The sequence below is a fragment of the Sturnira hondurensis genome, unplaced genomic scaffold (assembly GCF_014824575.4).
Source record: "Sturnira hondurensis isolate 20B ecotype Veracruz unplaced genomic scaffold, ASM1482457v3 Scaffold0024822, whole genome shotgun sequence".
In the NCBI taxonomy this organism is placed as follows: domain Eukaryota; kingdom Metazoa; phylum Chordata; class Mammalia; order Chiroptera; family Phyllostomidae; genus Sturnira; species Sturnira hondurensis.
In genome coordinates this window covers 6,710,564-6,738,476 of record NW_028097453.1, presented here as the reverse complement: position 1 = coordinate 6,738,476, position 27,913 = coordinate 6,710,564, and the positions used below count along the sequence as shown (strand labels likewise).

The 27,913-nt window shown below is 44.7% G+C and overlaps 1 protein-coding gene across 4 annotated transcripts in view; it reads left to right on the top strand.

Moving 5' to 3' along the window:
* The window catches only part of TBX15 (T-box transcription factor 15), a 111,846-nt gene that overhangs the window by 48,067 nt on the left and 35,866 nt on the right, over positions 1-27,913 (top strand). For 2 of the 4 annotated variants that reach the window (XM_037038873.1, XM_037038870.1), the window contains exons 2-6: positions 19,538-19,751; positions 24,018-24,119; positions 25,832-26,003; positions 27,054-27,107; positions 27,411-27,524. In XM_037038873.1, coding sequence (XP_036894768.1) covers positions 19,651-19,751; positions 24,018-24,119; positions 25,832-26,003; positions 27,054-27,107; positions 27,411-27,524 — 543 coding nt within the window. In that variant the 5' untranslated portion in view covers positions 19,538-19,650. Of the gene's footprint in view, positions 1-6,978; positions 7,111-19,537; positions 19,752-24,017; positions 24,120-25,831; positions 26,004-27,053; positions 27,222-27,410; positions 27,525-27,913 lie in introns of those variants that run through there. The other 2 variants (XM_037038872.1, XM_037038871.1) reach the window with 2 other exon arrangements.

Below are 27,913 nucleotides of genomic sequence, written 5' to 3'. Positions count from 1 at the left end.
TTTGATACTGAACCCCCTCCAGGGGCCTTTCTCCAGCAGGGAGACGCAGGGGCGGTGCACCATATTGCTGTCCTGAGCAGACACGTGTCCCTGCCTCTGATTCGTGGGCTTGCACCCTGGCAACGGCCTGTGTGGCACCCAGCACAGAACTCAGTGTGGGACTCAGCTAAGAATTTGGTTCCACCTCAGCTAAGAATATCCCCACCTCCTCCTGTGGGGATATTCAGCTTCTTCCCCCTTATTTTGTTATCCTTCTAACGGCTGCAATTTGGACGTCTGTAGACTTTGGGGAAGGAGAATTTTTTCTCTAGTGTCAAGAAAACATTTGTTCCAAACGAGGTGTTTTATGATCATCTTATGGATGAGGGTTTTTTTTTACCCCCCTAGTTATTTGTTTTCTGGAGTATTCTGTTCTTACTGCATATTACTAGGCTCTATGACCTCCGAACTGGGTCACGATGCTGTCCTTAAACGTTGGCATTTGTCGCAGAATGAAAATTGCTCACGTGTGCTGCACCGTGGGGTGTAAATGCCAGCTCCTGTTCGAGTGCCTCCAGGACACGCTGGGCTTGCACGTTTTCACCGTCTCATCTGACAAGGAGCCAAGGTCGCGGGCCCATGTTGAGACTGACCCACCTGCCCGTCCCTAAGAAATAGGGGGCAGGCGTGCTTTCCCACCAGCAGGCTGCGAGACACTGAGGCTGTTCTTTTTTCTACTTTTCTTGGTAGTGGTGTTTGAGTTCCCCCTGGTATTCCGAGTAAAGCATACCCCTCGTTGTCAAGGTATAAATACCAGGTATTCATTAAAACAAAACAGTAACAGCGAATCCACATCAGCGCTCACGCAGCCCAGGCCAGTCTGCTGACCAGTCTTTGCTGGGAGGCCTCAGCTTGGCCCTGTGTTTGGAGATTGTTCTGAGGGGACATGCTTATATATTTTCCTTTACAGCTCTTGGCAGGTGCTTCAGTGGTCCTCATTTAAACCAGGTTTAAGGCCCAAAAAAGGAGACCATACCCTGGGGGCTTCTGCCCCAAGGATGCAGGAAGAGAGAGGTTCTCTCTGTTCCTGTGGGTTCTGGCTCTGCATTAGCCAGCTTCATCTTCCGTCCCTCATCTTCAGTCCCTGCATGTCCCCTCCCAGTGGAGAACAAGTCACACAGAGCCCTGCCCTGATGGAGCCTCAGAGCTGAGATCAGAAGAGGAAATCTCTGTCACAAGCCATGTGTGCCCAGCCCCCAGGCTGCGTGTTCCCATGGAGGGTGACTTTCTGTGTCTGTCCCATAAGAACAGCCCTTTACAATTGTTTTGAAGTTGTGACACATCTTCCTACTCTCTCCCTCTTCATTTCTTCCAGTCGTGCCATGTGGCCAGAATATACTAAATTAGAAGTATTTATTGTGTACTTACGCTAATGAATGGTTTTTCAAGCGAGATATTAAGATATCCTTTCCTGTCTATATCCTTTTTTTAAAGATTTTATTTATTTTTGGAGAGGGGAATGGAGGGAGAAAGAAAGGGAGAGAAACATCAGTGTGTGGTTGCCTCCCTTACACCCCCCACAGGGGACCTGGCCTGTAGCCCAGGCATGTGCTGGGAATCAAACCAGTGATCCTCTGGTTCACAGGCCAACACTCAACCCACCAAGCCACACAAAGCCAGGGCTTGTCTATACCTTTTAGAGGCCAGTGTGTTTCAAGGGGCCACAGAATGGAATATTTGAAATTAGGGCTGCCTTAGAGAATCGGGGTTGGGCGATTACTACAACCCCAGGACATATAAAAGAAGTTTAGGACTGTCCTTGCTTTGAGATTGTTTGTGAAACTCAGGGAGATGTCTGGAGATGGCCTGCGTTGTGGATCACCGTTTCAAAGCGTCTACGTTTTCTTCCCACTTTCTGCCAGTTCCCTGGGTCCTGGCGATCTGGGCCACCTTGAGCCACTGAACCAGGGCTGACTGCGAGGCAGATGAGGCAGCACCTGCTTCCGTGGCCCTCAGACGCAAAGGCTTCAGCTAAGGGCCTCCTGCCAGGTCTTTGCCAAGGCCTTTGGCTTTCTCGAGTGACTTGATCACACACTGATGGTTTAAGGCTGGGTGCTCCCCAGCTGGAGCCCTGAAAACACTTGGGTGGCACGCTAGAGAAGGGAACAAACTTGAAAGAAACTCTCACAAAGTAAATCACCAGGACCGGATGGTTTTCATCCAAGAGCTGGGGAAGGAAATGAAGTGTGAAATAGCACAGATACTGATGAAGACATTAGTTCTCCATTAAAACCACAACTGTGTCAGAGCAGAGGAAGTCGGAGAACATGATGACCTTACTGCTGGAGGGGAGAGATTAGCGGCCTCGCTGTTGCCTCTGGAGAACCTGGCCCACTTGCAATGAATGACACAAAATATAAACAACGGCACAATAGCTTGTATCACCGTAAAACAGGTAAGAGGGGCAGTGCAGCAGCTCACGCACAGCAGCGTTTCAGCAGAACCTTGGGAAGAGTCAGATAGTGAGTATGTAACGTGTGGGGTACTGCCTACCCCTGTGCCCATGGCAGACATCACTAATCAATCTGGCACTCTTCTCTCTAAGCTTGGATTGGTCCTCATAGTCTAATTTTGTGCTCTCAACTGTCCCCATCAAATGACCAGAGCTGACATATATGTTAAAACTCACTCAGTCTCTTTGCCTAAGGGGACGTATTTTATCATGCACCATATTGGCTCCTAATTAAACTGTAAATAATGACATGAAGGAAGGCCTTCACAGGTACTTTGGTTTGGGAGCATGACAAGAAGCATGCCACATTCTTTCTTCTAAAGGCTGAGTTAGCAGAACAGCTGTCTCCAGGGACAGCAGTTCTGTGAGAACTGGATCCAGATGTGTGATCCCAGCCCCAGCCCTGGGAGGGTCTCGGGGAAAGCAGGGGAAGTCACTGTCTCTGAGGCAAGAGGCAGCCTGCTTCAGAAGATCCTTTAAGAGGAGCAGCGGGCGGCAGCACGCTCCACCAGGCAGGTCCCTGTGGAGTTTCAAGAAAGGTGTAAACACCGGTGAGTCCTGCTATGGCAGTGACTCCGTGGGGCCGAGATGTGAGGTAAGTGCTGAGAGAAGAGCTACACGGAGGCCCAGAGGGAGACTGGACAGGAATGTTGGACCCTCAGGAAGCTGAGCAACTTGATGGGAAACCTGAGGTTTTGCTGGGGTCGGCCTTTATTTCACACCCAAGGAGCAGAAGGCCAGGGAATCCCAGGAGCTCTGCAAAAAGCATTTTGCTGTGGGATTAAACAAAGCCTCCCGTCACTGGTAATGGTTAAAGCGATTTGGCTAAGTATCCTGCAGCCTCGTGGCCTCCTTATCAAGGGATATGTGATTGGGCAGATCTCTGGGAGTGGACTGAAATTGGACCGTTTGGAGAATGAATCTGCCTCCACCCCTGGCGGATGGGCTCTTTTGCTTGCTCAGTGAAAAGATGCTCCATAATTTGATGAACAGAGAATCAGGCTACAGTAAAATGCACTTAGCATGGGAGAGACCCTGATTGTTCTGTGAAGTCTCATTGATAATCGAGGATCTTGTCATTCCATAGGGTTGCCACTGGGGGGCTGGGCAGGTGCTAGCCCCCACCTCACCACTAGTTGCCCATGACCTTGGTGACATCTAGCAGAGTCATAGGTCACGGAATGAGATGCTGGGGAGGCTGTTTTGTCTAGCTCTTGGCTTTACAAGAGCTAGGGATTATAATCTTCACTAAAAATGTTTTTTTCTAATCCTTCCCCAAGGGTATATTCATTGATTGTTTAGAAAAAGGAAGGTAGACCGGAGAGGGATCAACGTGAGAGAAAAACATCAATTGTTTGCCCGTCGCACATGTCCTGACCAGGGATTGAACCCACAACCTCTTGGTGTACGGGACTGTGCCCCAACCAACCGAGCTGCCCAGCCAGGGCTATAATCTTCATTTCAAGGGCAAGGCGGTAGTTGCTCAGCGGGAGTAGATGAAGTGAGCACTGTGGGGAGGCGGGGAGGAGGGCGGGAGAGAATCCAGACTCCCCACAAAGCAGGCAGGTCTTCTCACTTCACCACTTGCTTCTGTGTGTCTGAGCTTCCTGTCTTTACTGGGGGCTGTGAAGTAGTGTGGGTTTAGTGTGATGTTTAGAGCACAGGGAGGGGTCTCTGTGGCTTACATGATTCAATGTAGTGCTGATAACGTACATTTCTAAGGCACTTACAGTTTTCCAAGTGCTTTCATCTCCGTAATTTCGCCCTGCTGAGGACTCATTGAGTTGGGTAAACCGTAGGATTCCTTAAACACTTTCCACAGATGCCTCAACTGGGACTCAGCTGGATTAAAAGGCTTCTTCAAGGTCAGAGCAAGGTCAGCCCGGGGCTCAAACTCCTGCCTCGTGATTCCGAGTGCAGGGTTCCTTTCACCATAGAATGATAGATAACAGAGCGTTTTCGCTATTTGTTATGACGGTAGAGGCTTCGGCGTCACAGTGAGATAAAAATAGACTGTGGGCAGGGACGTTCTCAGTAGCAAACAAACTGAGCTCACCAGAGTGTTCTCAGGGGCAGGCTCGGTGGCGTGGCCTTTAGGAAAGCCTTGGCAGTCCTACCGCGAGTGGCGTCACCTTCTCACTGTGCCCGGCTCTCCCCGAGGAGCTGCCCGAGAGGATCTGGCACGGGGTTGGGGGTGGGAGGTGTGGGGACCGGGGACCGGGAGCACATCCCCGGTGAGGGGACTGCATTGCGTGTCCGCAGTAGCCAGCTTGCATGGCTCTTTCACACGTGGGGACAAACAGCCTTCTGGGCCACCAATGTTTTCTGAAAGGCAGAGAGAAGGAGGGTGAGAGAGTCAGGAAGAGTGCACGCAGTAGTTTTCATTCACTTCAAGATAATTAAATTCATAAATATTAATAATCTTTTGTTAATGATTATAGATAGTAATAATAACCCCCTCCTTCCCAAAATGATGTGCTATGGGTTATAGTAAAAAGCCAAACCCATTTATACACACACACACACACGTGGTTAAAGTAAAGATAAGAGGGAACTGAGGGAGCACACAGAGGCAGTTGGAGTGGTCCGCTAGCAGTATGTCACGCCCACTGAAAAACTCAGCCTCTCATCTTCATGAAAGAGACAAAGAATGTATTTTTATTAAGGTACGAGACTATATCCCATGTTGTATTCTTTGGACTGTTTTTCCCGTTGAAAATATCTGGCTGAGGAGAAATGCTTTACATTAGAGCAAAAGGGAGCTTGGAAAGTAGACTTTTGTCCCACTTGAAGGAAACCTATTCAGCCAGTGGTTCTCACCTCTTTCAAGTCAGAGATTCTTTTGAGAACCCCAGAAATACCATAATCCTCTTCCCAGCAAAATGCCAGCTCCTATAAATGTAACTTAAAATTTTAGGTCACTTAGAAACTCCCAAACCCCATCCATTGACTTTAGGTTAGTAAGCAATTTTTTTTAAAAAAATTAATATTTTGTAGAATAATTTTTTATTTTCCAAAAGATTCATTGCATACAGGCAAAATGATTTAATTGAAGGTGTAGGTATATAGCCAATGTCCCACAAAAATTCTGATTTCTATGAAATTCCCCAGCCCATCACATTTGCACTTTTCTTAGTCTTTTGGGGCGGGGCGGGGGGGCGGGTTCTTTTAAAGATGTGATGTAGTGTGTGCTCCATGGTAACTTGTATCTGATAACACGAGTGATGTTTGGTACAATAAGGAAGATTTGTCTGCCTTCACTGTTAAATCCATTTTGATTACATGTAGAATATGGTATATGAAGTAATACTTTAATATATACAACAGCCCACACGCCATCAATAAGATCTCATCCTCCACACTTGTGAATTCTTGGAAAAAAATTACTTCCACATGTTCCTAAAACTACTTAAGATTTTTGACTGGTTGGTGGTCTATTGATTTTAAATATCTGACCTGCCAAAACGCCATCTTTAAACTTCAGTGATGAATAGAGGTTTGGAATTAGCGGAGCTGAATTTATGGCAGAACAAAGGGAGGTGATGATTAACACACCCATTTGAGCAGTAAGGGGGAAAATAATCCTTGAATGGATTAGATGCCATGATCCTAAAACCACATTCTCTGAATGTTGGGTCCTTGCCCAGAAATGGGGAGAGGCCAAGCACTGGTGCCTTTTACACGACAGGGTATCTGCATGGAGCTCAGATTAGGGACAGTGGGGCTGAGAGTGGAGGGTCGATTGGGGAAAAGCCGTTCTTTCTCCTGGGGTCCATCAGAGCCAAGGCTCTAGACCCACTGTGTGCAGTGCCCCTCAGCACGGAGAGCCCACGCCATCAGTGTTGTGCAGCTGTCAGACTGCCTGCCTGGGTGAGGTTACCTTAGAGTGCAAACGAATGAGGTTTTATTTTATTTTTCACCCCTAACCAGGAATCAGTTACCAATTTTTTTGGCCTCCAGGAAGCTACTTTCAAGGCTGGCATAGGGGCTGCCAAGACAAAAGGGAGTTATTCTACGCTGTCCCACTGGAAGCCGAGGGTCGCAGGCAGGCTCTCTGTTGACTGGCGGTATCTGGGAGATTCTGGATGTAATTCCAGGGAAATTGATCTTTGTAAGAATAGTCCGTGAACAGAGAGCACTAAACCCATTTTCTGGTTGATTTTCCCATTATCCTCACTTGCCTTGCAAGCTTTAGAAAAAGCAGGGATTTTTCACATAAGCCCAGGTGCTCAGGAAATCTCCTGTCACTCTGAGATGGGCCGGGACATGGTGCCATGTCCGAAGCTTCTAAATACAGTTCAGGCTGGGTCATCATGACAGATGCTGAACTGGCACCAGTACAGGGGTCGAAGTGGGAACTGTGACAGTGCTTAAATGCCACAGCCCCTGGCCTCCACATCTTCCTGAGCCGGGACAGGGAGAGGCAGTGCCCAGCCTTATGGGGAGGAGGGGAGGAGCAACTTTGGCAAGCAACTCCTGCTGCTTCGGCAACACCGCCACTCCTTCGGAAGGCAGCCGACACCCAACCACGCTTCAGCTATTTTAGAAGTGATCAGTCTCTGAATTGCTGACACACTTGGAGGACACTGTCTCTTCCATGGTCATTCTGACCCTTCAAGGTAGGTAGGCCCGGGGGAAAAACCAGAGTCATGCTGTGGCCAAGGTGTTGGCTGAGGAACGAGTGGAAGTATGTGAGCCGACCACGATGACTCCAAGCGTGGAGGTAGGAGTCACATGTGGACTGTGGGGTCCCCAGGTCAGTGTTTACACAGAAGACAGTGTTAGGCAATTCCTCACCACGCTCCACCCTTTTCTTTTTGGCCATCACCTAAAATCTACCCAGGAGTTAGCTTTCTTTGACAACCCATGCTCTTCTGGGGAGGGCTTTGGAAGAAAGAAAGGAGGCAGGGGAGACTAGAGATGGGCTTTCCCTGGAAGGGTCTAGTGACGTGGGGTGTGAGGGTGGGAGTGTTAAGTTTTGCAAGCGTCCCAAGCTGGGGTTGGTGAGTTGTAAATATAAAGACACTGCTATAAATACAGTCTATCACGGGTGTTTTGTTTCACTCTCAATGCTTGCCCTGTGCCCCCAAGGTGGGTTCCTTCCTGGTGTCAAAGCGTTTGATTTCAGGGTTTTTGAAGGTGGCATGGGATGGTGAATAAGTTCAGCCTTTGGAGTAAGACCACAGCTCTTCTCTCTGATGCTGCTAGGCGGGTGTTGCTGGGCATGTTATCTTCTTGCCTAAGGCTCAAGGATCTCACTTGTCAAATAGGGTTATATTGCCCGTCTCTCAGTCAGGCCTCACCCTCACGCTCTTGGAGACTCCCTTAGGTACTAGACCTTTTCTGCCTTCTCCTGAGCCAGATGGTGAGTGCTCTTGATGAGACTGTCAATCTGGAGTCAGGAGACCTGAGTCTCCTGAGCCTCCCAGCTCTTGGCCCATCTTTGCCATCCCTCGTAGAGTAGGGCCCTTGGGCAGCTTCATCCACCAAGGCTGATCTCTCTGCTTCTCTGACTGAGGCTGGGGGTTTGCTTCCTGGTCCCATTTCCTCACTGAAGATCCAACATAACAGCTTTTTTTTAGTGGACCATCCTGTTCTCTCTTCTTGCAGATTCTAGTCCGTTTCTTTCTCATACAGTGTGGCAACCACCATGAGCCAGGAGAGGGTCACTTAAGTCGACCCCCACACAAACAGGCTTCCCTAGCTGCCATTTTCACGACGTTTTTGCTTGACCGCCTGCCTTCCTGCTGTTTCTCCTTCTAACATCACTCAGTTTTCAGTTTTTGCTCCAGACCCTTAATTATTTCTTTCAGCATACCATCTTTTGCAGTTCCACATTTAAATGTTTCTGTATTAGGATTTGCTTTTCTCCGCTGAAAGAACACAAACCTTCTTTTTCCCACTCAGATGTGGACAGAAAAATGACTGAGAAAGGTCTAATCCCTGTGGTCACCTTCCTTATCAAATGTGGAAGGAGCAAATATTTAATATACTCCTACTGTGTGCCAGGGGCTTTACTGCACACCATCAGCATTTCTATTGTTCAGATGAGGAGATTGGCTCAGGAACATTAAGTCACTTGCCCACAGTCCCACAGCTGCGTGGTCTTTCCCCTTCCTGGCAGCTTCTCCAGAAACCCCACTTCACTGCAGACAGTAGGGACACCAGGGGCACAGAGTGTGCAGCAGCTCTCTGTACAGGCGTCACTGTGTTCCTGAAGAAGACATCGCCACCACCCTCTCTGCCACCCCCTGACAGCATCACCAGCTCTAGCACTTGGGGAGAGAGTCCAATTTATCCTCAGGACCACAGGCACCTCTCTGAGAATTTTCTAGATGATTGATCTTGACTCCTACTCATGGGTGTGACGGGATTCACTGAACTCATTTGACACCCCTGCAAGATTGCAGGTCAGACCCTGCCAATCAGTTTTAACACAACTCACAGTCAAGGGAGGAAAAGGTAGTGGGATTCTAATAGCTCAGACTGCATGTGGAGCTGACCCTTCTGGGATTTCATTGGGAACATGGCGCTCAACGAAGACACCTCATTATTAGGGATACGTTGAACTCCTAAGGAAGGTCAGAAGAAGAATAGCATTGCAGATTCTTTATCTGGCTCAGCTCACCCTCCCTCCCAGCTCTTTTTCATCCACACCTCTTAATTTGCTTGATCAAGCATACAGTGTTTCATTCATTCACTCATTCATTCATTCATTCAATAAAAACAACATTTATTGAGTGCGCAAAGGTGCCAGACCCTGTCACAGGTACTGAGGATACAAGAGGAATACCACAGACATGGTCTGAATTACTTGCTGTTCTCTGAGCCCATCTGGTCGACTTGACTGCCAGGCTTCTGCTGTTAAGCTCCCTTTTCCTGGACCATCCTTCTCTGTGTTTCACCAGCTTTGCCTCTTCATCTCGCATGCATCTCTCCATCAGTCCCAGAGAAGACCCTGGGCTGAAAGAGGAACCCCCCGCCCCCTGCCATAGCATTTTGATGATATTTCTCTTAGATAATAATACATGAAAATTAGCATTTGTATAGTCCTTTTACTATTGACAAGGTATGTCTTTATTGCTGTTCAATTATAGTTGTCCTTACCTTCCCCCTATTATTCGCCCCTGCGCTACTTACCCCCACCTCCCAGTCAACCCTCCCCCACCATTGTCTTTGTCCAGGGGTCCTTTATACACGTTCCCTATTGATAAAGTATTTACATAAATACACAGACACACCCATCGTTAGTGACTCACACAAATTTCATGAAGTGGAAATACTCATCTGATTTTACAAATGATAAAACTAAGGCTTAAAAGCATTGACTCGTTCAAGACTAGACAGTTGGAAAGAGGAGGTGAGCCTTAGAACTCGACCCTCAACATGCTGTGTGCTGTGTTGGACGTTGCCAGTTATGATTTCCTTGGCTTATTTATTGACCTGTGCTGTCTCTGAAGTGGTTTTTGTAAATTCCTGAAGACATGGATACTATTTTTTCAATGTCATGCCCCTTACAGTACCTAATGCATTGCCAGGCCCAGACTACATAATCAATAAATATTTGCGGAATAAATGATTGATTGAGTGGATGAATTGAAAAGATCCTGGGGAGGTGGTTATATAGTTGCCAGCCACGTAGCTCCCATAGTCATTAAACAGGATGGTCCTCCAGGCGTGGCTTCATAAATTGAGTGGATTTTAAACCACATGCATCTGGTGGTCTCCTGAGTAATAATTTGACAGGCATTGCATCTCCCTGGCTGTGTCCTACTTACATGTTTGAAATTGCCACCCCCGCAAGGGGACCGCCTCCAGAAGTCATGGTCAAATTATACTTATTGCTTAGAAATTGGTTGCTTAGTTCTTCCTTTTAGGTAATTAGCATGAATGTGTTTATTTATCAGTGCACAGGGAGAATATCCTTACAAGGTGTAGGGCAAGTTCTTCTGTGGCCTTTGGGGGCGGCTTCCTTTTTACTCCGTGGACATCTAGGCCCCACGGTGGCAGATGTCTGGTGGTGGTGCCGTCGGGGTGGTGTTTGAAGGCTTCAACTGGTTGTGCTTGCAAAGAGCAAAAAAGCACCGGCTTGGGGATGAGCTAACGTGTTACTTCTTCCAGAAAAAAAATGTCAGGAGCCTCGGGAGAGGCCTGTGTTGACAGCTGCTGGCCTAAAATTGACTGGTAAATCTTGAAGACCACCCAGTCCATTAGCAGCATCAGCTTTTGGAGGACCTCTGGTGCAAGAGGTATTTACACAGAATATTGCCGTGTGGCTAGTGACCAATTTCGGTTTACTCTATTTATGCATTTTCTGTGCTTCCATCAGGAATGTTTTCTGAACCAAAGGTTGATCTTAAGAATTTTAATTTTGTGGGGAGAAGGAAATAAAATATTTAACATCAGGACCATTTTAGAAAATCAAGAACTTACAGGTATCCTCATTTTTTCTCAGTCTTCTGGATTAACTTGATTATCGGCAGATTACCTTGTATGTTAATTTGATACTGGACTGTTTATAAAGTACTTTCACATACATTAATTGTCAGATGACTTCTCCTCAGGCACAGATATCCATTTAAAATGAGCAACAACTTTTGGACCCTGAACTCTGACCTGAATTAAGCCTAAACAAACTAGACGTTGCGCAAGTAGGAAGTGTTTCGGCTTCCTTTTGTGTCTTTCAGTGCTATCACTACACACTTCTCCAAGTACAAACATCTTCCAATGTGATTTGTACCTTCTAATGTTATTTTGCTTATGGTCTAATATAAAGCAAAAGAATGATTTGACGTTCACCATGATCTTCACTGATCTGCCACATTTGGATGTTTTACCCAGGGGGACCTGGGGACAGGAAGTGAAATACAGCAAAAGAGGGCCTTTACCTATTTACTAAATTATGTGAACTTCACGAAGAGACCTTAATGGTTCATGAACATAACTACCACGCTACTGGGAAAGACAAAGTCCCATATGACCTTGGCTTGAAGTTTCTGTTCTCCCCAAAGAACTGACAGTGTTTTAGTTTTGATAGAGCTGCCTTCTGACTGAGCAGCCTAAACATGAGTTCTGCATTGCCAGGTTCAGAGTCAGTGGAGCGCACAGCTCTGCAGACCTGGTTCTGAAAATGGGCAACAATGTACAGTGGCAAGAGTGTCGCCTCAAGTGTCAGACTAACTCAAGTCCCACCCTGACACCTCCTAGCTGTGTACTGTGAGAAAAGCACCTTCATCTCGCCAAGCCCCAGTGTCCTCATTTATCACATGGTAGCATGATGCCCACGCTGTAGGGGTTCCTGTGAAACCTGTTTAAGACAATGGGGATAACTGTCCAGTGTAGTGCCTGTTACTTCTACCCCGCCCCGCCTTTTTTGGCTTCCACCTTCAAAGCGCACTGGAGCTCTAGAGGCTGACCCTTTAATGACATTGAGTCATCTGATCGACAGAAATAGATATAAAAATTACTGCTGCCACTTCTTTGCAAAGCCTCTTTCTAGACCTTGGGGATGACTTTGGGGCCCTACCTCTGGTTCTGTGTGTCACCGAGAGAGGTGTTGGTTGGCAGGTGGGGAGATGTGGGCTCTCACTCCCCTTAATTGGCTGATTGGCAGGGGAATTGCAGGCTTCAGGTTACCTCCCCCTTTCTCCCAAATAGAACTCGGAGGGCATGGAGAACTCAGAGACTTCATTCCATTACTAATCATCTAACGGGCTCATCTGAGAGTTTGCTATCATCATAATTTTATTTTAATCCAACCTGGGTTATAGTTCATGCCCATGAAGCTCTGGACAGGGTATCAAATTTGGGCTCAGTCCGTACTCAGGTCAATGCCAAATGCTCTGCTTCTGCCGTATTTAGACTTACTCTATGAAAACTTTCATCACCCGATTTCTCTAATGTCCCTGATACAATCTGACGTTCCAGAACCAATTTCCACTGCAGAGGTCCTCTGGAAAGAGGAGTTTCCTTGAGCCTCGTACAGAGGGTGCTGTCTGGGTACAAGCTTCTCATGTCAGTCCAGGTGTGACGGAGAGCCCGGAGATGGCCCTGGGGGTGCTGGTTTAGAGACTTTGGGACTTAGGAAGTAGGCAGAGTGGTCGCCATACCGATATCAGATAGGAAGTACCATTCAATGTGGTCATGTCTCAGATATTGGCAAAAACCACAAATGAACAAAAACACCACAATTGTTTGTTTGATTATCATGTGGGTTGGTTCTTTCTCCTTCGTTTCAAACTATTTTCTCCTTGGGCCAAAACAATGACAGCTGAGGTCCAGTCTTATGGAAGGAGCACTGTGCCTCTAATCTCAGATAATTCTCCATCCCTTAGCTGACTCTCCAGTCGCTTTCCATCCCCCACCTTCAACAGTGAAACCAGGCGATCATATGTCAGTCATTCAGGACATGTGGCAAAGCATTCATCTGAGCTTATGGAACTCACAGCTGGAAAGGAAGACAGAAATGTCATCCCCTTTACTTAAAAGAAAACTTTGGTATAAAGAAAATAAAGTCTAGACTCCATATTATGACACCTAAGTTTCTCCTAGAATTTGGAGAAAATAAACTCCTTGTGGCCAGGCAGTATTGTTTTTAACCCTGATGTTGTGTCAAAAATCCGGTAGAGTAAATGGTACATAGTAAACGTTAAATAGTCATTGAGTTGAGTCCAACCTGACTTTCCACCTTCATTGCTTGTCTCACCTCTCCTCTTCCCTTTATGTGCTTTAAGCTACAGCCAGATCAATGAGCTATTAGTTCTCTAAAAATGACAAATCTTTTAAAAAATATACACATACGTGTTTATTTTTATTTTTTGATTTCATCTTTATTGATTTTTTCATTACCACCCAGTCCCCTTATACACTCTCCCCTCAGCAATCACCACATTGTTGTCCATGTCCATGAGTCCGTTTTCCTTTTGGTTCAACCCTTCTACCTCCTAACCTCACACCCCCCACTAGCTGTCCATCTATGAGTCTGTCCCCATTTTCCTTGTTAGTTCAGTTCATTAGATTCCACCTATGAGTGAGATCATATGTGGTATTTGTCTTTCTCTGACTGGCTTATTTCACTTAGCATAATGTTTTTCAGGTCCATGTATACTGTTGCAAAGGGTAGAATTTTCTTCTTTTTTATTGCAGAGTAGAATTTCATTGTGTAAATGCCCCATAGTTGTTTTACCCACTCATCTATTGATGGACACTCAGGCTGCTTCCATACCTTGGCCACTGTAAATAACGCTGCAATGAACATAGGGGTGCTTATGTTCTTTCAAATTAGTGTTTTACGTTCCTTTGGATATATTCCCAGTCGTGGGAGAGCTGGGTCAAAAGGCAGATCCATTGTAACTTTCATCTCCACGCTGCTTTCCACCCTGACTGCACCTGCCTGTATTCCCACCAACAGTGCAGAGGGGTTCCCCTTTCTCCACATCCTCGCCTGCACTTGTTGTTTGTTGAAAATGGCAAATCTTTACTCATACGACTTCCGCTATCCTAAATTCTGTCCTCATGATTTCTGTGCTTGATCACATTGAACTTACATTTCAAGTTTATCCTCAAATGTCACTTTGTGGAGTCTTCTTGGCCCTCTCCTCACTGACTGCTTGCTCTTCAAAGCTCATAAATACTTTGCTCCTGCATCTGTCAGAGCACCTATCACACTTGGTCTTTAATCATTTTGTGTCTTTCCTGCAAGATAGTGAGCTCCTTCAGCACAAGAACCTGTTGTATCTGTCTCGGTCCATTGCCATATAACCTGATCTATACAAAGCAGAAATGTTTGTTGAAATATGAATAGAATTAAATACAGTCATATGCCTGCAATCCTTAGGAGGTTGAACTGATGTAATCTGGATTTGGCTGTCAATAATATATAAAATAGAAATAATAACTCTTAGCTTTGTTCTATCCGATGACGTTATGTATGGAAAGTCTTAGAGTGCCGGATGCATAGTAAATGCTCAGTAGATACTGACCATGAACTCTTTGGTTGAGATAATTCTTGTGAGCTCATATTTGTTTCCCTGTCCAAAGTCACTCATATTGTTATCAACAGAGTCACCAGATGCCATTTTATCATAAAGACATAAACATAATTTTTTTGCCCAGGAAGATAGCCTCCCCCAGCCCCTGATAGTAAAGATAAGGAAATAGAATTAAAGATAAGTAAATAGTAAAGGCAAGGAAACCAAGACCTTGTGAAGTGCCTTCCCAAGCCTGGCGAGAAGCTGGGCCTCCAGAGGGAATGTGTGCTGTTTGCTGTCATAATGAGTGATTCTTTAAAATTATTCATTAAATGGGGATGAAGATCACCTGAAAGACTGAAATTAGTTTTAATAATGTCTAATTTTGATATTAAATCAAAGTATATATAAGTCAGGCATTTTTCTCTACATGTCGACCAAGTCAACTTCCCGTGGATTGTTCACTGTTGTTAGACTTGATGGTTTTGGAGCTTGTCCATCGTTAAACATTAGACTGAAAAGGAGCTTTATAACACCCCTCATTAAATGTGCATGTGCTGGGCTGTAAAGATCGAGGAATGTGGGGACCAGAATAGCTGTGTGACTTGGCCAAGGTCAGATATGTTCAGCCATTTCAGCTGTAAGGACGGTTGAACTCGTTGGGAAGTGTTAAGGATTGCTGGCTGCTGTGGCAAGGGTTGAGCCCAGTGTGAACCTGGGGAGACCTGGTTGTGGGATCAGAAGGCAGAAGCCCTACCTCCTACACTGGCAATTTTCAACCTTTTTCATTTTATGGCACACAGAAACTAATGACGAAAATTCTGTGGCCCACCAAAAAAAATGTGACTTTTTTGCCAATCTGACAAAAAAAAATCGGTATAATTTTGATTCATTCACACTGCATGGCTCTCATTGTGCTGGCTGCTGACATTTCTTTCATTTGACCATCTGAGGGAAAGTAGGTCAGTGCCCCCAACGAAATGTTCAGGTATTGTATGTTGTAAAAACTCTTGAGGCACTTCGGTGTGCCATGGCCCACAGGTGGAAGATCGCTGTTCTCAGCCATGCTGTTTTCAATTTTTCTTAATCTCAGTTTTCTTATTCACCAAGTGGACATAAAAATATATGCCACATGTACTTCATCAAATGGAAGGATATATTAGATAATGTATAAAATATAAATTAAGGAACTTTTATAATTGCTAGTATTCTGCATGAATTGAGAATTGAACTTGCTCTAAGCTAAACCCCACTTGCTGTGGGGGCTGAGTATCCATTTTATTCATACTAGATAGGTCAGGGATAGAAAAACAAATGGCACTATGAACTGATGGCTAGAATCTCCTTTTTCGGGATTTTTTTGATGGTTATAAATATGTTGTTTTGACCCTTTGAGTCACTCAATGCTCTCCAGTGACTTGTAACTGGCACAGTGCAGGTTCCTTAAGTTTTCTCCTTTAAATTCTTTAGTTATGTGTAATGTTATCATTTATGCTCCTGATTTTCTGAAATTCTCCTTGTTAAAATACTATTCACAGGAGACATCTGATAACCAAAAAGTCTTTCCGGGTCATTCCAGTGAGTTCCTAATGGTTATATTTTGAAGGCAGGAAGTCACAAATTGCCAAGAATAAAAGAACTTGAAAGCACAGAAGTGTTTTCTGGTCTTCAAGGGACTGATTATATTTCTGAGTGGATGACCTCCGATTTGATTGAAATAACCTGGTATGCATTTCTTACATTTGTGATGTAGGTAACTTGATTATATATTCTGATTGATAGCTGAAATAATTGATCTGATTAGCCTAAATATCTTATGAAACTCTGATTAAGAAATGTATTTCACGTCTATAAACTATTTTTACCTAAGTTGTGGGTCTTGATGCTGAGATTACTATTTTAAGGCTTTTGTAAGTAGCTTATGTCACAGGTAGCCCTAACTACTCTGGGAGTTTTTAAAAATGTATAAAATATGATACTAATTTTATTTCCAAATTATGATATCTGAGAAACGACTGAGAATGGAACATCACATGGTGCATCCGTGTGATTGCAGATGTGGGCTAGGAGCACAGAATATTTCCCGGGAAACAAATACCTGTCTCTGGCAGTCTTCCTCGTGGGCAGATACTGCCTGTGGCTCCATGGGCTTGTCCGTTTCTTTCTCAGTAACCACGGGTACCCCAGGACTGTTCCAGTCTTCTTGGGTCCGTCTCTTCTGGATTCCTGTAAGACTTACAAGATTATATGTAGCGATGTGGAAAACTGAATGATAGTATTTGTCCTTGTCTCTGATTATTTGTGAATGTGGCCAGCTTCCTCTTGTTCCCCATTGTGTACTTCGACATTTCCCAGAATCTAGCACAGTATTGGGCACATAGTAAGTACTCAGTGAAGTAAGTACTCATAGTAAGTACTCATGTAATTGATCAACACTAACTGGGAAACTTCTCAAGGTCTGGGATTCTGTTTCAAATTACCTACACAGTACCTCATAGAAGGCCACGTGCTGACAGATGCTTATTGACTGATTTGGTTGAAACCGTAACCAGAGTATGCATTCAATTCTTTAATTCCTACGATGATGTGAATTTGAGCCCTTAGTCTTTTTCTTCATTTAACTCACCTGGCCAAAACAGTTTTAAATGTGATGCTTTTAACTGAGGTTGCTTGGGTTATGACTAAAAGTTGCATTAGATGAGATTTGTAGTTCTTTAGGTCATCAGAAGTCGGGGAGATTAGAAAACTTTTCAGTTCAATCCTTCTAGTTGCAGGATGAGGAAATATGCCCATTGTGGGTTATGTGACTCATCCACGGTTATTCATTCATCTGTTTAATGTTACATTTTGAGTGTCCATTTTATTCCAGATGACACAGCGAATTCAGAGGAGAGCCTCTTACTTCCTAGCTCTTCAGCCACAGTCCCGGTTCCAATCCCAACCTCAGTTCGGCTACTGTTAATATTTGTCACGTAGCACAGTGGTACCGTTTCCTCCCCTCCCTTTTTCCAAACACACATTGGGGAGACCAAAGGTCCAAAATTTCTACTGGGCCCTACTCAGGATGTCTGTTTCCAACTTTTTCATAATCATAGCATTCTACGGCAAGGAGATTTCATAACCAAAAAAAAAAGTAGGATAAGACTATTTAAAAACTTGTGCTGAGAAATTTTTAAATATTCACAGTGTTTGTGGTAAGTGAAAACTGTTGGCATATCACAGAAACAAAATGGGATCTGGGAGTGCACATGACCAAGGGTGGGGATTACTGCGCTTGGCCTAGGGCGTGATGACGTCATGTCTCTGCTATTGAAAAGCTTATGGGACCTGGCTAGGAAGGCGACTCGCACTCTGCGGCAGCTCTCATGTTAGGTAAGTAGCTCCACTTTCGCTTGAAGGAGACCAAAATTAGTAGCAACTGTTAAGTCCAGGGTATAAAATTATATGCTTGGACATGTATAACTAAGTTATAAAACTTTTTTTTTTTTTGGTGGAGATGGTGACTGGGCTAGTGATTGTGGATTCACTAAGATCGTGGGCAGAGATTTTTCTGTTATTTAGGAGCCTGGTTCGGTCCTGCAGGTCCCCAAATGCCTGCAGAAGCGAAGGCTGAGGAATTGGGGAGGATGCAGAGCAATGGCACTTTGTTCCTGGTGGGCTTTGGCAAAGCTGCGGGAGATTCTTGCCAGAAACGCTGCCTAGGATTCACGGGGCTAGAAGGAAAGAAAATTAAAGGTATAGTGCTCTGGGTTGTCCCCAGGCCTGGAAACCTGCTACAGGTAATTGATCATGGCAGCAAGGTGGCCTGACATTCTGTGCCACCCTAACCCCATCCTACTGGTGTCCAGGACGGATGCCCAAGAGGTCATGACTTTTGACAGCATGGAAAAGTCAGGTGTCAGCGTAAGACACTGCTGTTTCCAACCCTTATTTATGAATGTGCTTGTTCCCGGAGGAAGCAAGACTTTGCTAAGGGTGACTGAGAGAAACAGGATCTTAGGCTTGTCTCGTCGAAGTATCACGTGACCTAAGAAAATTGTCCTAGCTAATCCAAGTTTAGAAAATCTTAAGAGATCCCCTGTTGGCACTGGGCCCCTGAAAGTGAAGTTTTAAAATTATAGAAAGTTCTCCCGTAGATCCAATGCTGGCCTTCTCCATCAGTCTGCATGCCTCGCCCCTCCCCCCTCCAGCAGTACGGAAGACACAGGAGGAAAGGACCATCTGGCCCAGAATGCCAGCTTTTTATTTGGTTGCTCTCAATCCTACCTTCCTGTTTGGATCACCCCTCCCCTCTGCCCATACTTCAGAAACCAATCAAGGTGTCTCCTGAACTCATTTATTCCCTTTGTTTCGACCGCCTTCTTGGGTAACTTTTTCCATATGCTTCTATCCTTGCCTCACAATGGATTTTTTTCCCATCCAAATGGACTGATTGAACTGTTAGGAAAAGCCACTTACTCAAATATATAACAAAACGCTTCTAAAGATCCCAAACAACGTTTCATTACTTTTGATGACCAGGATATATGTACGTGGAGGGAAAATTGCTGTGTTTAAAAGTGACTGACTGATGGGCACTGATGCTGAGTGGGATGGAATTCCAGAACACGTCGTTGTCAGCACTGAATCTGCCCCCGGCCCCACCCCCACGTGAAATAGTCTAATCTAGATTTGGAGTTAGAGTCTGTTGTTGTTGTTATTATTAAAACATTGGCCTTTATTTATGTTGTTGCCTCAGTTTGGCTTCGAGCCCTACCACATGGTGATCTTAGTCCCCTTTATATTGCCTGTTTCGGACCAGTTTTCCTCAGCTGTTGCTAAAACTTACTAAAATGCCAGATGTCATGTTGGAAACACGAAACCTGAGAGAAGGTCATAAATCACAAAAACAAACCATAAAAAAATAATAAAATATCCTGAGCACTGCACTCTGGAGCTTCCCAGCTTTAAGTCTCCTTTTGTTCTCCTCTCCCCGACTCCATGATGCCCCTCCCTCCGCCTCCTGTCCTCCAGGGCCCGGGTGCTGTGGGGGCTGCCCCGGGGCTTCTCGCCTAAGGCCCCATGGTTTGTTTTGCAGATTCCGAGCAGAGCACTGGTTCAGACTCCGAGGTGCTCACTGAGCGGACCTCCTGCCCCTTTGACACTCACGCCGACCTGGGCCCTGGGGCCGCGGGCCCTGTGCCTGCTGCTATGTCTTCCATGGAGGAGATTCAGGTGGAGCTGCAGTGTGCTGACCTCTGGAAGAGGTTCCATGACATTGGCACCGAGATGATCATCACCAAAGCAGGCAGGTAAGGACACGTTCCTTGGAATGGCCACAATCAAAGAACCGAGGCCAAAGCTGGAGCTGTCACACTGCTTCTTCTCGCTTATTTGTGGTAGGTAGCATCTGTGAAGCCAAAGGCGCGTGCACTCCCATTTTTTACAGCTGGAAAGCTCGGCAAAGGGATCTTGTGCTTTTTGTGATTTTGCCATTTTTCCTCCAAGGGCCACTCAATCTGTTCCGCTCTCGCAGGCATATTCTGTCTGCCAGTGTACTTCGGTTCGCACTGGAGGTCCGTGGTATGAAAGGGCCAAACCGATTTCCAGAGCAAGGGCTGCTTGGTTGTCCAATGTTTTCAGCAGAAAAAGTTTGCTCCCAAGCAGCTGCTTGCATCTTCTAAGGCATTTAAAGCAGGCAGGATTTTGTTTTTGGTTAGAATTGGCCTTGGTGTATCTTCTGAGCCCCGCTTGTCGATCCATTGTGTTTATTGTGGGCTTGAGATTATTATGAAATTTTAATGGCAACCTGGTGGGAACTCTTGCAAAACTATTTCTGTCGGATAATAAAAGTTTTTAAAACACAGTTTCTCTTGCACTAAACTTTTCATGAAGCTACTCTTTCATTGGAATCTTTTAATTTCCTTGAAAGATACTGTTTTTTAAGTATCTATTTGTGCTGGATACTCAAAACATACGCTACATCACTTAAAATTCACAGGAACCCTGTGAGGTAGGGTAGGATGATTCCATGCCTGGATGAGGATGCGAATGCAAAAGAAGCCAATTATATCTCGCCTGAGGCCACACGGGCAACGAAGAACAGCTGCAGACTTCTACACAACTCCGTCTAGCTCTGCAACTGTGGTCTCAACTATTTACAGCTCTCCACTGTTAAGAAACAGTTGTAGTTTTTGCCCCTTGGATTAAAATAAAAATGACTTAAATAAGGATAAATGGGGGCTATGCCTCTTGAGTCAATAGGAATAGTTCATTGAAATTAAAACAGTAAGGCTGCTTTCCTGTTCTTTCAAGCCAACCTACATAGCCCCATGTCACAGAGACCAGAAAGACCCACCTCAGCGCTCCCAAGCTGTCTTTGTGAACACGGACATTTAAAGTTGAAGAATATTTTGATGAGGTCCAGTGCACATGGATGAATATAGACAAACCTTCTGATATAAGAAGATGCCATAAAAACATGAGATTAAAATGAACCTGAAATCTTATACATTTTCTGTCTCTTCTAGTGCCCTTTTCCTTCTCTAAGTTTTTGCACTGAACAAAACTATTAAAAGGCTTCTTAGGAGGAGCAACTTTGAAGGAGCATTATTTTCCGTACTACCTCCTTTTTGCCGCCTGGGTTTCAGTCTGCTCTGTCTCTCTATACTGCTGTCTATATCCAGATATTCCCAGTATAGACATACAGTTTGTTCTTGAGTCATATCCCTTTAGTTTAGAAATCACATTCTTTCCTTCTGTATTGGATTGCCTCAGGTGTTGTTGCTACATGTAACTCTGCTCAAGTCACTCTGGAACAACTCAGAAACATGCAAAGGTTTTCTCTTCTGTGAACTTTGCTCACCCCCTCCCCATTGCCCTAGTTTATTTCTTCCTTTTCACTTTCTTGTCTTTTTCAAGTTGAATTACAAGTCTCATTTTCTTAGTTAACGTTAGTTATGTGTGACTCTCTATTCTTTTGTTGCTCAGGAGAGTTTAGTTACCATCTACTCCTCACACCTCAAACTGTAATGTGGTTGATTCAGAACCACTGCTGTCTGTCCACAAAGCCCTCTGTCTGAATATAACAACAGAATCGGCAATCAGCACCATGGACAGAGGTGCACGTACCGATGAATGGGTGTGGAAGACAAAAGAATTGGTCTAAATTTAGTCAGAAAAATAAAACCAAACACATCTCATGTTGTAAATATGGAAGATTAATTTTTCCCCAGAGTGTTGTGACTTCATTTGATATTCTGGGCTAAAATACTGACAAAAAGGAAAAAAAACTTCTGATACATGTTTAAGAAAAGAACTCAAACATAATTCTAGAATTTTGAAGCAAGAAGGCACTTTGGAGATTATCTAGTCCCTTGCATTTGTGTTGTAGGTGGTTGGGTTAAATGACTTGTCCACAGTCACATAGCTCATTCATTTTAGAACTTGGGTACCGGAAACAGCCAGGTACCTTTTCTACTTTAGGCCACATAAAGGTCCCAGACAAAACAGGTAACCGACTTAAAAACATTGAACCCCTTTTCTTGAAGTCAACAAACAAAGAAATTCATGTCTTTTCCTGTAACAAACCTCCACAGACGAACAGAACCACATTTTCTTAACTCAGCAAGTGAGAGGACTTTCTCTCCATCCCTAGCAAAATGCTCTCCAACCATTATACACACTGGGCAACTGTAAAGTCATTTCTATTAAGAAATGAATCACTAATCTGTATTTAGATCAATAGATAAAGGTTCTCAAATTTTTGTAAAGAATTAGTGGGTCAAGGTGTCTAACCTATGCCTAAAGGTTAGGTTTAGCAATTGTGAGTAATCTACCATCAAATTTCACTAGCCCACCATAAGACTAAACTATAAGGCTTTCTAATTAAACTTGTGAGGGTAGAGGGAAAAATCTGAAACAGCATACCAATCAAATGGAAGCTTCTGAAAAGTTATAAAGTGGGAAAGAAGGGATAGTGATATATTATTCTTTGTAAATATTTAAGAATTAGCCATCATCTCTGATAAAGGTCTGTAGTCCCTCTTGTGCTTTCCCTAAATGTGACTATGATGGCACTAACCTGCTATAGAGGGCATTTGCTTTTTAAGCTGCTTTTGGTGGAATGCGTGACTAGCACAGAAAGCCCCTCGTATAAACAACCAGTGCACATTTGCAACATGGCTGTCTGGGGCCAGGGTATATGGTCTATGGCCATGAAATGGAGCAAAGCCAATTAGGCCATATGTGGATCAAGCCTGTGACCTTGACCTCATTAGCACCGTGCTCTGCCCAGCTCGACTAAATAGCCCCAGATGGTTAAGCTTAACATAGCATTTTGTGTACAAGTACCGTACAGAACATTCAGGGCAATCCAAATTTTTGAACCAAGCACTTTTTATGTCTGGCTCCTAAATGAATGACATTCAGAAAGTATAGCTTGATCGTTTTCTTCTCTCTTATGGTTAAAGAAGAACAGTGAAATTGATTCTAGGCTCCTTGAAACACAATACCTCTTTTGGGTTGCTCCCTCTTCAATTATGAGAGTCGTTGTAAAGCGCCATATCCTGACCTTGCTTGTGTTGGCAAGTTTAACAAGCCATTGTGGTAGAAACAAGGTATTGCCCAGAGGCCATGAGAATTCCTTTGGTATTTGCTCCCTGTTCCACAGGGTCCTTCCTCTGACACACATGTTGACAGCCTGAGAACTTGCAGGAATTTTTCTACAGTTTTATGCATTTAAAAAAAGACCCTTGGTAGCCTTTTGTTTGGAAACTGGTAGCGCCTTCCTTCTTTGTCTTGAGATGTTATTTTTAGAGTGGTCATTTTCAGATAGAATCAGTCAGTCAGAAATGTTTCATGAACAGCCACAATCAACTCTGATTAGCTACTTAGAGATTAAGATGATTATAAATTATTCAAGTGTGTGAAGTGCAAGAGTATCAGTATATTCAGGANCTCCCTGTTCCACAGGGTCCTTCCTCTGACACACATGTTGACAGCCTGAGAACTTGCAGGAATTTTTCTACAGTTTTATGCATTTAAAAAAAGACCCTTGGTAGCCTTTTGTTTGGAAACTGGTAGCGCCTTCCTTCTTTGTCTTGAGATGTTATTTTTAGAGTGGTCATTTTCAGATAGAATCAGTCAGTCAGAAATGTTTCATGAACAGCAACAATCAACTCTGATTAGCTACTTAGAGATTAAGATGATTATAAATTATTCAAGTGTGTGAAGTGTAAGAGTATCAGTATATTCAGGAATGTTACAGTCTAACAGGAAATGTATGTGTGGCTAAACAATGTTACCTACCTACCTACCTGCCCAGTCACAGTTACAAAGCAGGATATGTTATGAGCCCTTTGAGTGTATGAATCGCCAACTAGGTCAATGTAAGTTAAGCCCTCGGCATATTTTCTAGTGATAATTTCCAAAGTGAAAAAATCAGCCTACTTTGGGCACTAGAGGACATTGGACTTTGTTGTGCTTAAAGTGCCTAATGAGAGGAGACTTTCCGAGCTTTCGCTTCGGCTATTGCTGCCCCTCTGATTGCTCAGCTTCCTCCTGTATCCCCCGCACAGGAGGATGTTTCCTGCCATGAGAGTGAAGATCACTGGTCTGGATCCACACCAGCAGTACTACATAGCAATGGACATTGTGCCCGTGGACAATAAAAGATACAGGTAATGAGTGACTCTGGGATGTGGAATTGTGGGTATCGTGAACATTCCATAACTATTCTTTAAACTCGTTTGATGGAGCGTTTTACCAGTGCGCTTTATAATGAATGCACTGTACAGGGAATAAGGATGGAGGATATGCCAATGGCCTGTGGCAGAGCACCGGGCAGGAAAATTCACCAGAGGCAGGAAATCAGGACTCAGTAATGGGTGGGTCTGGAATCCCACTGGAGACAGTGGGCTTGTATAGTGTCTGCCAAGGTAGCAAAAATCAAGTGAATGGTATGGCTAAACTTAACTCAGTTAACATCAAAAGTGATTAACATATTGAATGATTTGGTTTATGAATTCCAAGTGAGCTAAAAGGATTTCTTGTGAAGAGGGGCAGGAGCAGTGAAACGGTGCAGTACATTCAATCGTATATCTGGTGGATTACCCTGTGGAAGATGGAGGAGAATAGGAGAATTGGGTCAAGAAGAACATCTAATTAGGGTGGTTTATTATTCATTAACATGGGTTGTGAATGAGTTTGTTAAATAATTTTCCTTCAAAGTCATGAAAAGCCCACATAGTCTCTGTGTCTCTTGGATGGCTTACGTGTAGTTCTTGTTTGAAACAAGTTGTGGCTCAGTTGATTTCTTGAGATCTCAGTCTGAACAATGAGTCATGGCTTAATTTTGAAGTGTCTGAGAACTTGGCCCTAAACCCATGAATGTGGAGGAGAGAGGTGAATGGTGAAGATGCAAAGATCGGGGCTAATGTGGTAGGGTGAGAGAGCTGGCCCAGAGAGAAGTGGCCTTGATTGCAAGACTTAGGAACATAGAGGCTTCTACTCTGTTTTAGAGGAACTTGGGAGTTGGGATTTGGGCTGAGTACCTCTGTCAGGGTGCAGGGTGCAGGGCCCACGTGCCCCTTTACGGAGAAGCAGGGTGGGTCAGATCCATGGAGGGTACGCTTCAGAACTACAGGGAAATTGGCAAAGTCTGGGAAACTGACCTCCTTTGCTACCAACAACATCTCATTTCCAGTGTTTTTTTTTGGGGGGGGGAATAATATGGGAGATGATGATGTTCAAAATGAGTGAGGTTCATCAGAGAAGACACTCACTGGGAAGATTTGGTGGTGTTTCTGGGGATGGTCGCTAAGGCAAAGGCCGTCCATGTTCACAGAAATGCCTCAAAATTAAGATCTTTAGCTAGGAAATGGTTAACAAGTGAGCTGCTTGGAGGGTCTCTGCACATGGCTGTGTTTTATAGGACAATATGGAAGATGTTTTTAATAAGGAACCAAATCCTGAACAAGTGGCCAACGGATTATATGGTTTGCATTTGGAAGGTGAAAGGTTGCAGTAAAATACCGTTTCCATAGCTGGCCACGTGGGTTCAGGCTGCCTGTGTGCACACAGGGGTGCAAGGCAAGGAGAGGGAGAAAAAAGAAAAAGGCTGTGAGAATGTTTTCCTTGTGAAAGCTGCAGCTTTGATCATTAACCACAGCACGTCTCTGCTCTCCACACCCCATCTCATCCTCCATTTCCATCTCTATCTCATTTTCCTCATGACCTATCCTTCTCTTTTTCTCCTTTGTGTGTTGTTTAATCTCCACTACTTCTCCATTCCTGTCATCTCGTTGTCCCTTCTCCCCTGCCCCTGCTTATTTCCTCGGCCTCTGCTCCCTCTCTGCATATGTGTCTGAGTTCTCTTCTTTCCCTCTCTCAGATACGTGTATCACAGCTCCAAGTGGATGGTGGCTGGCAATGCCGATTCCCCCGTGCCTCCAAGAGTTTATATACACCCGGATTCTCTAGCTTCTGGAGACACTTGGATGAGACAGGTGGTCAGTTTCGACAAACTCAAGCTGACCAACAACGAACTGGATGATCAAGGACATGTGAGTCCAAGAATCCCAATTCCCTCTTCCTCCCTCTTCCTCTTTCTGATTTAGAGTTGACTGACCCCAGGCTTTGGCAAACAGATAAAATAAAAGCCTTTATTTCGTCACCTTTAAAAAGTAAGCGTCAACGTTTCTTTGCTTCCTATGAAATTTCATGCAAACACACATCTAACATTTGGCAAATGTCTGCTACGCATCACGTGGTATTTGTCAGGCAGAAGCCTGGTGCTCCGGGCACTCACAGTCTGGTTGAGGGCATTCAGGGACAGAGACAGGCGAATCAAAAGGTGGTGGAAGAAAGCACAGCATGCAGTAGAACAATTCACAGGGAAACAACTGACGTGACAGTTCTGGCTGATTGTCAAGAGTACTTATCAATTCTGGCTGCGTGTATAAGGGAAGAATAGGCCCTAAGGCTTTCCAGGCATAATTGGAGCACCTGATGCTACTAATTTACTTTGTGCAGTCAAACAGCCACTGGATTTTCACTGAAGGACAGGATCCATACTGGGTGCTGTGGGGATGGGGGCTGCTAAAACCATGGCTCCTCTCTGGAAGAAAAGGACACTTTTTCTGAGGAAGGAAGAACACACAGTGCTCACTCTCACATGGCATAAGAGACTGTTTGTAAATTTACTAACACAGTGCAAATAATGGCCCATAGAATTTAAAGATAGCATGAGCCCATGCTGCAAATTTGAAGCAGGAGGGAATCACTGTCATGTGGTACAGAGTCTGAGACCTTTTAGCGGAGTGATGTCTGTGGGTAGCAGAATAGTCGTTCTGTATTTACTCAAGTAAAGCAAACATGGCCTCCACATCCCATGATTGGGATACTGTGCTGTACGGTTCCATGCAATGCTCCCCAGTCACTTAGTCCTTCCTGCTGTGGGCAAGTACATCGGTTTTTGGTTTTCTATACACTTTACCCCCATCTGCACTCTTTCTATAATGCTTCTATTCTGTGGTTTTATTTGCACGAGAGCTTGAAAAGATGAAGGGATCTTAGAGCCAACCCTGGCTTCACGTTTCCCATTCTCATTTCAGATCATTCTGCACTCCATGCACAAATACCAGCCTCGAGTTCATGTGATTCGCAAGGATTTCAGCAGCGACCTTTCACCCACCAAACCTGTCCCTGTTGGGGATGGAGTGAAAACGTTCAACTTTCCTGAGACTGTGTTCACCACGGTCACAGCCTATCAGAACCAGCAGGTAAGAGGCTGCCTTTGAGAGTCTCCTGCTGTGTCTGCTCTTAAATGAGCTTATTCAGACTTTTGGTGAGAAATGCTTAGTCGTTGTACACGGCACTGAGGAGCAGGGAATGGGAGACAGCGGGCTTGCAGGGCTCCCAAGGCACTGGTGATGACAAGGCAGTAACGCCCAGTGGNTGTGATTCGCAAGGATTTCAGCAGCGACCTTTCACCCACCAAACCTGTCCCCGTTGGGGATGGAGTGAAAACGTTCAACTTTCCTGAGACTGTGTTCACCACGGTCACAGCCTATCAGAACCAGCAGGTAAGAGGCTGCCTTTGAGAGTCTCCTGCTGTGTCTGCTCTTAAATGAGCTTATTCAGACTTTTGGTGAGAAATGCTTAGTCCTTGTACACGGCACTGAGGAGCAGGGAATGAGGAGCCCAGCGGGCTTGCAGGGCTCCCAAGGCACTGGTGATGACAAGGCAGTAACGCCTAGTGGCAGCTGGCATGGTCTCGATTTAGATCAGAGACAAGATCTTTGCCCAAGAAGAGCAAACCTCCTAAGTCATCTTCATACCTGTCTGTACTCGTACCCATGTTCACAGTGTTTACCACATCCTGGCAAGTGTTCTTCATCGTGGGCAAGTACTGGGGTTTGATTCATTCCTTCCCTTTTTTGTGTACCTCTGCCCTGGCTGCATTAAACTCACC